This window comes from Chenopodium quinoa, unplaced genomic scaffold (genome assembly GCF_001683475.1).
Source record: "Chenopodium quinoa cultivar QQ74 unplaced genomic scaffold, ASM168347v1, whole genome shotgun sequence".
Lineage (NCBI taxonomy): Eukaryota > Viridiplantae > Streptophyta > Magnoliopsida > Caryophyllales > Amaranthaceae > Chenopodium > Chenopodium quinoa.
In genome coordinates, this window is record NW_018743294.1 from 577,104 (window position 1) to 589,948 (window position 12,845).

At 34.4% G+C, this 12,845-nt stretch overlaps 2 protein-coding genes across 16 annotated transcripts; one reads left to right on the top strand and one right to left on the bottom strand.

Annotated features, from left to right (window-relative positions):
• The first annotated feature begins 688 nt into the window (after positions 1-688).
• LOC110737288 lies at positions 689-8,632 on the top strand. 15 transcript variants are annotated; one of them, XR_002514359.1, is made up of 7 exons: positions 703-1,445; positions 1,543-1,591; positions 2,265-2,354; positions 2,962-4,572; positions 5,991-6,402; positions 6,522-6,572; positions 6,899-8,632. XR_002514359.1 is itself a non-coding variant. In XM_021917639.1 (6 exons), exons 2-5 carry the CDS (start codon positions 1,559-1,561, stop codon positions 3,256-3,258), a joined length of 354 nt encoding a protein of 117 aa, XP_021773331.1. In that variant the 5' UTR covers positions 712-1,445; positions 1,543-1,558; the 3' UTR covers positions 3,259-3,284; positions 5,991-8,632. The 15 variants fall into 15 exon arrangements, 3 of the variants coding, with proteins under 3 accessions (XP_021773330.1, XP_021773331.1, XP_021773332.1); XR_002514360.1 differs by having other exon boundaries at positions 704-1,445; positions 5,991-6,572; positions 6,931-7,003; positions 8,283-8,632; XR_002514362.1 differs by having other exon boundaries at positions 704-1,445; positions 6,931-8,632.
• Positions 8,633-10,718: 2,086 nt separating this feature from the next.
• Positions 10,719-12,308, bottom strand: LOC110737272. Its single transcript, XM_021917618.1, has 2 exons — positions 11,773-12,308; positions 10,719-11,674 (listed from the first exon to the last, which is right to left on the bottom strand). The coding sequence occupies exons 1-2, from the start codon at positions 11,954-11,956 to the stop codon at positions 11,490-11,492; spliced, it is 369 nt and encodes a 122-aa protein (XP_021773310.1). The 5' UTR covers positions 11,957-12,308; the 3' UTR covers positions 10,719-11,489.
• Positions 12,309-12,845: the final 537 nt, after the last annotated feature.

Sequence of the window (12,845 nt, forward strand, 5' to 3'; positions counted from 1 at the left end):
GATTGTATTTCTGCAGTGTCACTAAGCTAGGTTTGGTACTAAATGTGGTGAAGAATTGAATGTAATAGAATTTTTGTCAACAGGAAGAAACATATAAAGCAACATTACCAATTACAGATGCCTTTAAAAACACTGAAAGTTGAGATGAGAGAAGAGGTTAACAGAACCATTGGCCTGTTGCTTTACATAAATTGACTAGAGTGCATATTTGAGAGAAGTGCCGTGATTGTACATATATAGTTGCTGCCTTATATCTATCTATAACCTATACAAAAGCCCCAAGTGCATTTAATTCCCAATTTACTGTTCCTTATGAACAGGGAATTGACATTTCTGCCTTCCCTTGCCCTTAGCACCCTTCCTTGATTGACCAGATTGACAGGGGTAGTTCGGTCTTTTTTGCTTTGCCATTTCAGATGTTCTCAACGGGCTGCCGCGTGGCCGTTTCCCCATTTTTGTTGGCATTCTTTCACTCATCCTCTCTCCTTTCATTCAGTTTCTCTCTCCTCAAATGAATCCTTATTTGTTTGATCGTGATTGAGTTTTGATCATTAGGGTTTCAATTAATTGTGAAATTCGGGTTTATTTCTTAGTTGTGAGTAGGGGTGTCTGTTCGGTTTTTGGTTTGAATTTAGGTCAAATCCAATCCGATCCGAATTATAATTCGGTTTTCAATTTTTCAATCCGATCCGATCCGAATTACTCTCCCAATCCAATCCGATCCGAATTAAAATTCCGTTGTTTGGATCTGATCCGAAAATCCGAATTATAATACGTTAATTTTTAGCGTCCAATACGATAACTACAAAAAAAAAACAATAATAAAAATACCATTTGTCCAATCAAGCCTTAAAATAATACAAGTCTTGAAAATAGTGATAATTATTCATCATCAAGTCAATATTAATTATTACTTAGCTAGAATAACTACAAGTCATCACCATTACAAGTTTACAACAACACTATGCACATAATATCAGCAACTAACTACATGGCATCACCAAATTTTAGCGTTCAATAGCAACACCGTAACTAAACAATAAGTCAACATATTAGTCGTTGCTTAATTTTACAATTCGATTTTCGGTTTGGTTTGGATCCAATTAGGGTCAATCCAATCCAATCCGAAAATCCGAATTTTACAAAAATCTCAATCCAATCCAATCCGATTTAAAGTTTGGATCCGATCCGAATTGATAATTCAGTTTGGATTGAATTGGATTTCGGTTTTAATCCGAATTATGGACATCCCTAGTTGTGAGGGTAGATCATTGAGAATTTAGGGTTTGTTCTTAGGAATTTGGGTGAAATTTTGAGAGAATTTTGTTGAGTGAAGAAGGATGGGGAGTACAGAAGGATTGGTGAAGCAACTTGGAGTGACAACGCCGATTTCTATGGCGGGACCTTCTGCTATTGATTTTCAGAAGACTCGGGAATTTGAGAAGGTTTGTTGGTTTGATTCTTGAATTTTTAGTATTAATTAGGGTTTCTTGTTTATTTAATTGTTTGTTGTTGATCGCTCGTTTTGGTTTTGTATGAAAGCGATGACGAGGCGGCGATGAGGGAAGCGATTTTGGCTCGCCTTAGAGGGGTATAAGAACTATATTTGTGTGTGTTGAAGTTATGTTCTTATTTCTGACTTGAATTTTAGTTGATTTTGTCGAATTTGGGAATTTTGTCGGTTGATTGTTGATTATAATTGTCAATTAGTTGACATAATTGTATGAATGCCCTAGACTTGCTGAATTTGTAATATAAACGAGGTTGTTGTGATCATGTTGAGTGAGGCAATTTAAATCATTGCGTATGTATTTTTAGTCCGATGCGAATGGAAATATACTTAGATTATACTATTTGCATAGTAATAACATATAACTCAGACAATTAAGCACTCAACTGTCTTTTGAAGTACTTGAACATGAGATTGTGGTTGCATCTATAATCCTTATATTTTTGGATTTGAGATGTTCTTTGATTTTGGAATTGTTTTTTCAATTTTGGAACCAAGGGAGTAGAAAATTTAGTTTTTGTAAAACAAACTAGGTATGTTTCTCTTGTAGCGAAGGACAAGTTTGGCTCAGCTTGTGTTTATTTATTTAATCTTTTGTGAATTCACGGTAACTTTTGTTAAGTGGCTGCAAATAATGGATGATTACAGAACAATATCAATTATTTGTTCATTGTTGTGTAGACAAGTCTGACAAATGCTTGAGCCATTTGAAGGCAAATTTTATATATGTACTGATATTTGTCACTGGATGCAGGAAGACCTGAGAAAGATAATTAAAGTGAATAAGCCTCTAAAGACACCATTTGGAAGGTTGTTGAAGTTAGCTGCCCATGCATTAGCAGAGGTATGCCTTCTTTCTTGCATTAACCACTTAGCTAAGTGTTTGTATCTATGCGAGTATGTGTATTTTCTATCCAGTCTTTCAGTGTTAAATGTTCAAATCCTTCACAATTTGTAGGGACAGAATAAGCCCGAACCGAAAGGGCTGTGGGAAGTCTCTTACGATCCTGCTTCCAACTGGAAGCCATTTGCTTTTTAAGACGTGTTTGATGTTCATTATTGGCAAAAATTCTATTAATTAGGAACTTTTCTTAGCTTTGTCCTCCTTGAGCAATAGTGATGTGATCACCCATAAGCTTATCACTGTGAAAAATGTCACTAAATCGATACTTTATGTGATTAGTCTGACTTTCTTCCGGGGAAATGGTAGTAATAAGAAGTATTTTAAGATAATTTAGTACTCTCTGCACTATTTTTTTTGGTTAATTCCAGTGTGGGTGCATGTGGGCTTTAAACAATATCCGTGGATTATGAGCTGCTGCTTTCTGTGTTTATGCTTTTCTCAATTTTGTAGGATTTTTGCTACTTTGTATTTTGATTGAACACAATCAATGCTCACGGGGCATCAAAATAAATATTCTGTTCTGAATATGTGTTTTTTTCCTTTCTAGAATTATGTACAAAATTGGGAGGATGAGTTTTGCTACATTTTAGCTGTCATTTTGAAGCAAAGTAAAGTAAAAAAATTTAGGCATGAGATTGATCCTGGGGCAAGGACAGCTGATTTCGACAGGTAAGCTGATTATGAAAATGATCATACTTCGTATTTTGGTCTGCTAAATGCTTTGTTAGATTTCAGAGCAAAAGAGGAGATCGAGGAGGAGGAAAGAGTTCAAGCTCTTCACCCTCTTATGGGGTGTGCTGCAGAATATCAACCTCAGAATGTGCAGCCTCACCGTTCAAATTAATTAAGAAATGGATTTGTGCATATTAAGTTATGTTTTTGCTATCTTAAAATTTCAAGCCTTTACCATGCCTTATTTATATCTATAAAAGTTTTGCTACTTTCATGAATTTGGGAATCTTGGATGACTAGGGTGATGGCACATAATATAAAATGAGAAAAACCTATTTTGTTAATAATTTTCGATTTTTTACATAAGTGCTTTGAATTGGGGATAAAGGTACATGTAAGGGGAAAAAAATTCCCAAAAGATGTAAAATTCTATTGTAGTTTGTGTGGTTAACTACGTTACAAAGTATTAGTTCTTGTTTGTTGTTTCTTAGTGATTTTTGCATTTGCTTATTTATGCTGGTTATAAGATATATGGCTTGTGTTACATTACAAATTACGCTAATCAACAGAGCTATAAGATAGTGGTAAGCTTGGCATGGTTGGCGGTGGGTTTTATTAGGGTAATTTGTGTGGTCTAGTCGTTATTTGGTTTTGTCACATGGTTTGTCTGGGTATGTCATATGTAATTTTCTTAAGGATGGTGCTATAGAGCTTGGTTATCTCGTGCCTTCAGTTTTATATGTATGGTACTTATTACATTTTGTGGGAAACTCTCTGCTCTAATCTGTTATTGATTTTAGAAATGTGTTTTTTTTTGCCTCTATATGTAGGTGACTTTGACACAGAGATCTTATTCTTCATTTCTTGGTCCATTTCTTAGTGTTTGGCAACTGTGCTCTTTGAACAGTTATTTGCTATTTTGGCTACGAATTAGTATTTAGATTCTATACAATGTTAGTTTATTATGATTTTGTCTTTGCAAAGCTTGTGTTTGTTATTTTGTGCTTTTATGTTTTGGTGTGCGTGTTTGATGTAAAGCCTACTTTTCTTTTTGGAAAGAATTTTTTATTATTTACTTTTAATCCGCCAAAATCAACTACAAGTATCTTGGTTTTAATACTACTGTTAAACAGCCAAACTTTACAAAGTAATACTCAACCATTGGCAAAATTCAACTATTTTGTGTTATAATAAAATCTATTGAGGTATTGACCCCTTATCTCAAATTCTTGATCTGATACTAATAGTATTGATACTCTAATATCAATTTGTTATAAATCTCATTAGTATCTTATTTATAATTTTGTAAAGTATTGACTTATAAATCTTAGTTTTATACAAAGTACTTGAATATATTATACTCCATGATTATGTAATATTAGTTTGGAATAAATCTGTATGCCACCTATACCTAAGAGTGGCTTGACTTTAAATTGCAGGCAGTTGGACCGTGGGAGTTTGGGTTAGCAAGCACCCGAGCAATTATGTGAGAGTCACCAGATGCGTGCAGTGGATTTATTTAGTTCATGTTTTGTTCTCTTCTTCTGTATGACAAAAGGCTAACACATACTACGATTACTAAAATTGTTAAAACCATTAAAGAGAGAGAGGGGGTGTAGAGAAGCATAAGAAGCCAGAGAAAGGGGAAAGGTGAGAGAATGAAGGAGTGAGAGGGGGATAAGGAAGAGAGAGAGAGAGAGAGAGAGAGAGAGAGAGAGAGAAGGGTTATAGGTGATGGCTAAGATGATATAGAGAAATCGAGGTCCTCAAGGATACAAGGCAAAGAAGAGTCAAGAAAATTACAGCTCTTTTAGGAAACCGTTACAGAACATATCTTTTCAATGACATGACAGAAATATAAATTATTAAAAAGAGAATATCTTAATAACCATGACCATATAATTATAAGACAAATGAGAGGAGCGATATAAAAAAGGAGTGACGAAGAGTGAGGGGGCAAGTAGGAAAACTGAATTGTCAAGACCACAATAGAAGAATGAATAGGAGAGAAGAATAAGAGCAAGAGGAGGTTAGAGAGGAGCTGATGATGAGGGAAGAAAAGGGTTAGAGGGAGATAGGGAAAATGTGACGGTAACAATGCGAGAGAAAGAAGGGAAAGAGAGAAGGAGCATTGTCAGTCTGAAATGTCACAAGCAAGTAGCAACGGCAAGCTCCATTTTCTTTCTTTCGTTTTTTTTTAATAAAAGCTAATGAGCGTCCTCGGGGCGTTAGATAAGAGAATCAAAGTGGAAATATTAGAGTAAAACTTACATTAATTACACCGAATGACGCGTGATTTAATTTTGTTATGCATTCCTAAGTTAATACTATTTCAACCAATATAATTATTCCTTATCTAACGCCCTGTGACGCTTGTTAGCAAGATATTTTTTTTTAGTTCATTTGATTGCTTATTTTTCACATATTATATGATTTTTTCTAATGTTAGTATTCTGATTTTTCCTTTTTAAAAGTATAATGTATACCTGTTTTGACTACCTGTCTTTAGTTCGCTTTTTCTCCTTTTTAATTGCTTTGATTTCTATGAATTTGCATTGAATGTGATTTATGTTCTCAGTTTAATTTGTTGGTGTTAATTTACAATATTGATTTAATTTTTCTGTTTTTCTTTTTTTTTTTTTTTTTTTTTTTTTTTTTTTTTTTGTGTTTATTCTGTTTTCTTTGTTTTGGTATTTATGAATTTGCATTGCTTGTATTTATATTCTCAATTTATTAATTATTGTTAATTTCTGGGATTGATTTTGTATTTATTCTTTTTTCTATTAGAATGAAACCCATATATTGACTTAAACCAGTGTCCTATTATCGACAACATTTTAATTGCTATTGCTGAATATTGTCCGAATTTGACAGTCTTATTAATTGAAATGTGCCCTGAAATAGGTAATGACTGCATGCAAGCAATTCATTCGTTCTTGCCGTTTGTCAGAGACCCAAGTAGCATTGAGAATACTTAGGTGGTTCAAAGGAGGCACCAAGTTACAAAACCTGAGCAACTAAAGGCAGAACCTCCGACTCCACCAGAGCAACCAAAGGTAGAACCGCAGACCCTCTGATTCCACCTCAGCAACCAAAGACAGAACCTCTTGCACCTCCTCAGCAAGACAGCAACCGTAGACAGAACCTCATCATGTAACTCCAATTTGATATTTTTATAGATTCTCTAAGTTACAGAAGATCTAAAAGGCAAAGAACTATGTCTTAAAGCTGCTGAGTTGCTCACAAGGCTTGGAAGAAGGGCTATATCTCCGTCAGATGCCTGCCAGGTCTATTCACTTCTTCACCAGCAAGTCTGGTAAAGTCTTAACAAATTTCTGTGTAAAAACTAGCGTGTTTTTATTTTATTTTACCCTTAATTAACAATGTCTTCTGCTTGTCTTGTTCTCAATCTGTATAATCAACTCGCTGCTAAAGTTATGCAGCTAAGGCTCAAAAAGAAAATATGCAGAAGCTGAGAAACTTCTGGTTAGTTTCTTTGATATTTTTATATCTCTGACTTCAGTGTTGTATCCTCCCTCCCAAAAAAAATTTATGTATTTGAAATAAAAGGTAAGCAGTGACAATTTGGGTTTATTCGCAAGCTGTTACAAGTTTAGTTACATAACCTGATATGTGAGTAGGTGATATAGAATATAATATGGCATTTATATAGGATAAATCTCAAAATTATGCTATAATGAGGTCGATTATCCTGCTCTTTTTGCCCATATGTTTTTCTTTAATATAAACATAGTTGTCTGTCTTTATTTTGTAAGCTATAGAGTTTTTCTTAAAGACTTTGCTTTAACTAGAGCTGTCCATCTGTATTTTCGCCGGAGAGAAGCTGAAATCAATATAGTGAATCAAGATGCAGGGGAGAGATTAGTAAAACTAAGAAATGATGTCAGTTCGAGCAGGTATACATTACATCATTTCTCTTTTATATTGTTCTTATTCTTACTTGAAGCAAAGTTGACTTAAAACCCTTCTGGACATTGTCACAAAGTAAGATAATTTATGTTTTACTTTTGTTTTATTACGTACATCATTTATACCATAAGAATTTGTGATGTGAGTTGCTTTAGTAAATTGTTATTATCAAGTCATTGATCTCCGTTATAGAAATTAACATTATGCATATATTACGTCACTTGTTAGCTAATATTAAATTTACAAAATGGCACTGGTTATCTATTTTGTAAATTTTGTCAGATATCCTTAATTATGAGTTGTATGCCATGTTGATGATGTGAGAATAGATACTTGATGGATAATCAGACACCATTTAGATTAAAATTATTTGGTAAAAACAATGATTCTCTACAACAAAATAAGGGATTTCAAAACAAAATAAGGGACACCACTTAGATTAAAATTATTTGGTAGTAGTTCGGACTTAACTAAATCTTCGATCCTTTGACATTGACATATGCATTATTAAAAGATACAAAATGAGAGTAGAAGCTTTATTATTTCTAAGAAAAGAAAATAGAAGCTTTAATTAAGAATAAGTGTATAATATATGATCCGATACAATATTATTAAATAATAAAAGTATCATATTTATATATAAAAATTGTGGTCGAAGTAGTTTCTTAACACCAATACAAGAAACTAAGGTGGATTCTTATGTCCATAAGATCCATCAAGAAGACATTTTTGGTAGTTAATTATAATTCTAGGAGACATTTAGTTTAAACAAATACATCTATTTGGTGCAACAAAAGTAAAGCTAAGGTGTATGTATCTTATGCAATTATTGTAAATATTTCATATATACATAATCTAAATAAATTAAATTACTCTAAACAAATGATATTTTTTTTAATTTTATCTATCTAATTATTTGAAATGGAAATGCGAGGGCTAGCCAAGTGAAGATTTTGAAATTGAAATAGTTAATTGAATAGGACACGGATCATTAAAAAAAAAAAACTTGATATCTAGATTTTTAAAGAGTTGGTAGATTGTTGAAACTTGTAATTATATTGAAAATTACTCTATATAAAGGGTAATACCCTGTATTAGTTTATTGATCAAAGAAGCATATTTACATTACAAATACACATGTTGATGGGCTACATGGGTGGTTGCAAATGGTTAAATGCACCCAATCATACGCTCCTGGAAAAACACAATTTTACAATAAAAAAACATATAAGCTTATTACAACTCTTAAATAAATACTACTTATAGTTGTGCAAGAGAAACAGCTGCAAGCCTGGAACAGAAGAGGAGAGAAGATGATGGTGATATGCAATTGACTCAACTGATTAATTTTACAGAAAAATCATAGCAATGGATTCTCCAGCTGTGGCTACGAAAGATAACAAGCTATTTAAGGGAGTTGTTGCAGGCGGCGGAACCATGGTGCTCTCGTCATCTATGGTGTTTTACATGTTTAAACTCTAATTATGGCCAGTTATTTGTAAAACCATTAAATATTACATGGTTTCTCAGAGATTAATTCAAGTTGGTAAACTATTCTAAATGTAGTTCTTGCCTTGGATTATATTGCAGTTGGGAATTATTTGTCATTGTTTTAATCGACTTTGATGGTCTTTTTTTAAGTTAAATGTATTTAAAATTGTATCGATTGATTAGTGCAGTAAGAACATTTCTGATGTTATTGCTTTGCTGATGTCATTTTACAATATTTTGTACTTTCTTTCTTTCTTTGCTGATATGATGGTAAAAGAATTAGAAGCATCAAGTTTATTAAAACCAAACATATCTTTTGTTTATAGGTATTAATAATATTGAGTATAAAAGTTTGCCTCTGATTTGGATGTATCATTCAGCTTTACGTGTCTAGAACAGTATTGTAGAAATGTTAAAATTGGGTATTGAAGTAAATGTCTATGCATTTTTTTCCCCCTTCATTTCCATTACAAAAATTGCTGCATTTTCATTTACCATGCCTACAATTATAAGTTCCAATTACCACCAAAAAATCTCACGATTACTAATCACACTTAAAACGAGTCGTTACACATTAAAAATTTAGTAATACCTTGGTACCACATACAACACACGTGTTCATCAATCATGAGAAAGTGAACTGCTTAGAAGCACCTTAAAATTAAAACTCAAAACTATGGTAAAATCGTGTTAGTTTTATGAATACGTGTTTTTATTTTAATTTTATACGACCTTATACTATATAGTTTTAGAGAGGGGGATGGAAAGGAAACATACGGAGAGGGAATGGGGAACAAGAGAGGGAAAAAGATAAAAAGATTAAGGGGAGAAAGTGAAAATGAGGAGAGAGAGAGAGAAAGAGAGAGAGAGAGAGCATCTTATTAGTATGTAATCAAGGAGTAGTAAATAATACTTTAGTTTTACATTTTGTAAAACCATAAAAGTTAATTGTTAAAATAGAGAGAGAGTGAGTGAGAGGATAGGGAGGAAAGCAGGAGGAGGGGGAGAGAGCAAAAGACGAGGGAAGAAGAGAGGGAGAAAAAGAGGAAGATACAGTAGGAGAATGAAATGGAGAGAAAAGGAGTAGGAGAAAAAGATAGATAGAGAAAGAAGAGAATGGGAGAGAGAAAGAGAGTGAGAGGAACCTAATGAGAGGAAATCAAGAAAAAAAAAAAGGAATTAAAGAGGAGTAATGAAAGATAGAGATGACATGTCGAAAGAGAGAGAGAGGTCATGTTGAGAAAGGAAAGGGGTTGAGAAAGAGATGGGCAAGAGAGAATGTGAGAGAAAAAAAAAGGAGGAGAAGGTGATGAGAGAGAGAAAGAGGAGAGAGGGGAAAGGGGCCGGTAAAAGATAGAGAAAGAAAAAAGAGGGAAGGTTGGAGAGTAAGATAGAAAGAAGGAAAGAAAGAGAAATAGGGCCAGGTGAGAGAGAAAAGGTCAAAAGAGAAGAAATAGAGCGATAAAGAAAGAAAGTGGCCGAGAAAGAGATTGAGTGATAAAGAGGGAGAGAGATAGGCCCCGTTCTCTTCACCTTAATTTTGTTAAACTGCAAAAAAAAAAATTTATTGAATTGAAATTATTTTTGCTGAACTTAAATTATTTTTACTAAACTTAAATTAGTTTTACTGAACTGAAATAATTTTTGCTGAACTGAAATTATTTTTACTGATTTTCTATAATAATTCTTCTTTAAGAAAATTGAATTTTACTTATTTTTACTGAACTGAAATTATTTTTAGGTTATTTTAGATTTTAACACTTGGAAAAAACACAAAAATGGTTTTTAACACCTCCATAAAAAAAAATTAATTTTAACACCACAAAAATCTTCAAAAATTTGATTTTACCACCACTTAATAGATTCCGTCCAAGAATCCGTTAAGTGGGTCCACACTGCCACGTGTTATAATAATATTGGATATTTAAAAAAAATTTAAAAAAATGAAAAAGAAAAAATCTGCGGCCACCCAAACACCACCATCACCAACACCGCATCCCCACCCCATACGCACGGCTTTAAGCCGCCGGTAACGTTACCCACCCCCTTCCCAACCCAGACCACCGGAAACCACTCTCCTCCCAAGCAAAGGTGGGATTATTAGTTTCCATTTTTCCTATAATTAAAGCATAAGAAACTACAACTCAAATCTTTCCAACAATTTAGTAATTATACTTTTTTTTTTGTAATTATAATGAATTAAATGTCACCAATAATTGGGGAACCGCGCACTACTACAATATTAATAATCGAATTAAACCACATGATATCATCTAATATATAATTACAATAAATTAGAAATTACCAAATTCGGGGATCACACACTAATTGTAAGAGACACAACCGCCACAAAGGAGATAAATGAGAGAAATTAGGAATGTGAAAATAAAGAAAGAAAAACAAGGAGGGGATTCAAGGAAGGATAAAGATGAAAAACACTTTAATTAAAAGGATTTTTGTGAAAAACTACCTTTTATATACAACTTTTTGTGAAAAACTACCTTTTAAAACAATTATTATAAATGACTACCTCTTTTATAAAAAAATGTTGTAAATGACTACCACTTGCCGGAATCTGGCCGTTGACTCACTTTTCCGGCGTTGACCACCCACGTGCCGGTCACATGACCTTTAATTTTTTTTTTCTTTTTTCCCATGCATGCACCACCAGCATTGCCGCCATCTTCACCACCGCCCCACCACCACAACACCTCAATCCACCTCAAAACTCCCTTACAACCGCCCTCACATATCCTAAAACCAACCCAACCCCACTTGAAACCGCCTCCACCCCGTCGAATCCAACACAAGCCCTCAATCGCTCCGCAATTTCGCGACCCTCAAACAGCAACATCAATAATTTCCTCAATTGAGGAAAGGAAGGGAAGAGTTCTGGTTTTTGAGGGGGTCAAAGGAGGGTGGGTGGGATTTCAAGGGTGAGATGTGCGTGGGTGGGATGAAATTTGGCCGGAAATTGATAATTTATTTGAGGGGTGGCTGAAAATCAAGAATTGAGGGAAAGGGGAAGGGTTTCGAGGTGTTCGGGGGAAATGATGAGCAGTAAAAGGGAGGTTTGCAAGGAAAGGGCTGCCGGAAATAATGGAAGTGGGGGTACTCCAACTCATGATAATAACTATTAGTCGCTTCAGCAACATCCGAAACACCACCTACAAAACAAATTCAAAAGAAAAATTAACGCTTAAATTCAACAACAAAAAATGCAAAAATTCAAAATTCAAAAAACAAAAATGAATAAAAGGCAAACCAGAGTTGACGCAATTGAGGACATAATCAGCATTGAGAGTATCAAGGTTGATGTTGGAAAGAGAGAGTGTCGGACCAGAAGAAGTACGAACTTGTTTGATTAGATTTGAGGAAGAAATTATGAATTCAAGTAGTTTTTGACGATCACACCGATGCTCCAACATCAATGATGAATTTTCCTCCATTTTCTTAAGAAGGGGTGAGGAGGCTAGGGAAAAAGAGCGCTGCAGGGGGTGGGGGATGGCCGGAAATTGGAAAAGGGAGGCAGAGGGGCAACAAGCGTGGCAATCGGAATTGTGTAAGGGTAGTCGAAAACTGGACAAGGGAGGGGGAGGTGACGGCGAGGGGGTAGGGGTGGTCGAAAGCTAGAAAGGGAGGAGTACGGGGTGGGGGTGGTCGAAAACGAGAAAAGACCGTCACGTAGGTGGTCAACGCCGGAAAAGTGAGTCAACAGCCAGATTCTGGCAAGTGGTAGTTATTTACAACATTTTTTTTAAAAGAGGTAGTCATTTACAGAAATTTTTTTTAAAAGGTAGTTTTTCACAAAAAGTTGTATATAAAAGGTAGTTTTCACAAAAAATCCTAATTAAAAATAGACTATTTTTTTAAGATTATAATCAAAGAAAGGAACGAAAGGGGGTCGATCGAGAGAGAGAAAGGGGGAAAGGAAGAGACAGAATGGCCATGAAAGAAAGAAAGCGAGAGAGGGAGGTCGTAAGAAAGATGAAGATAGAGTGAAGCCGAAAAAGAAAGGGACCAAGGGGAAAAGAGAGAGAGAGAGAGAGAGCGAGAGGGGCTAACGGAAAAAGAACAAGTGTAACCTATATTTTTCAAAGATTTTTAGAGGATAGACGGATAGGAAAGATTATATAGGAAAGAAAAAATAAAGAAAGTGTGAGAGTTTGAGCCAATAAAGGAAGGATTAAGTGAGAGGGGAGCAAGTACGACCTATAATTTTTAAAATCCATTTTAAAATTAGAAGAAGTAGGGGAAAAACCATGTTAAGGGGGAGATAAAGGGAAAGAGAGAGACCGGGAGATGTTTTAGGATAATAAAGAAAGGAAAAGATGAGAA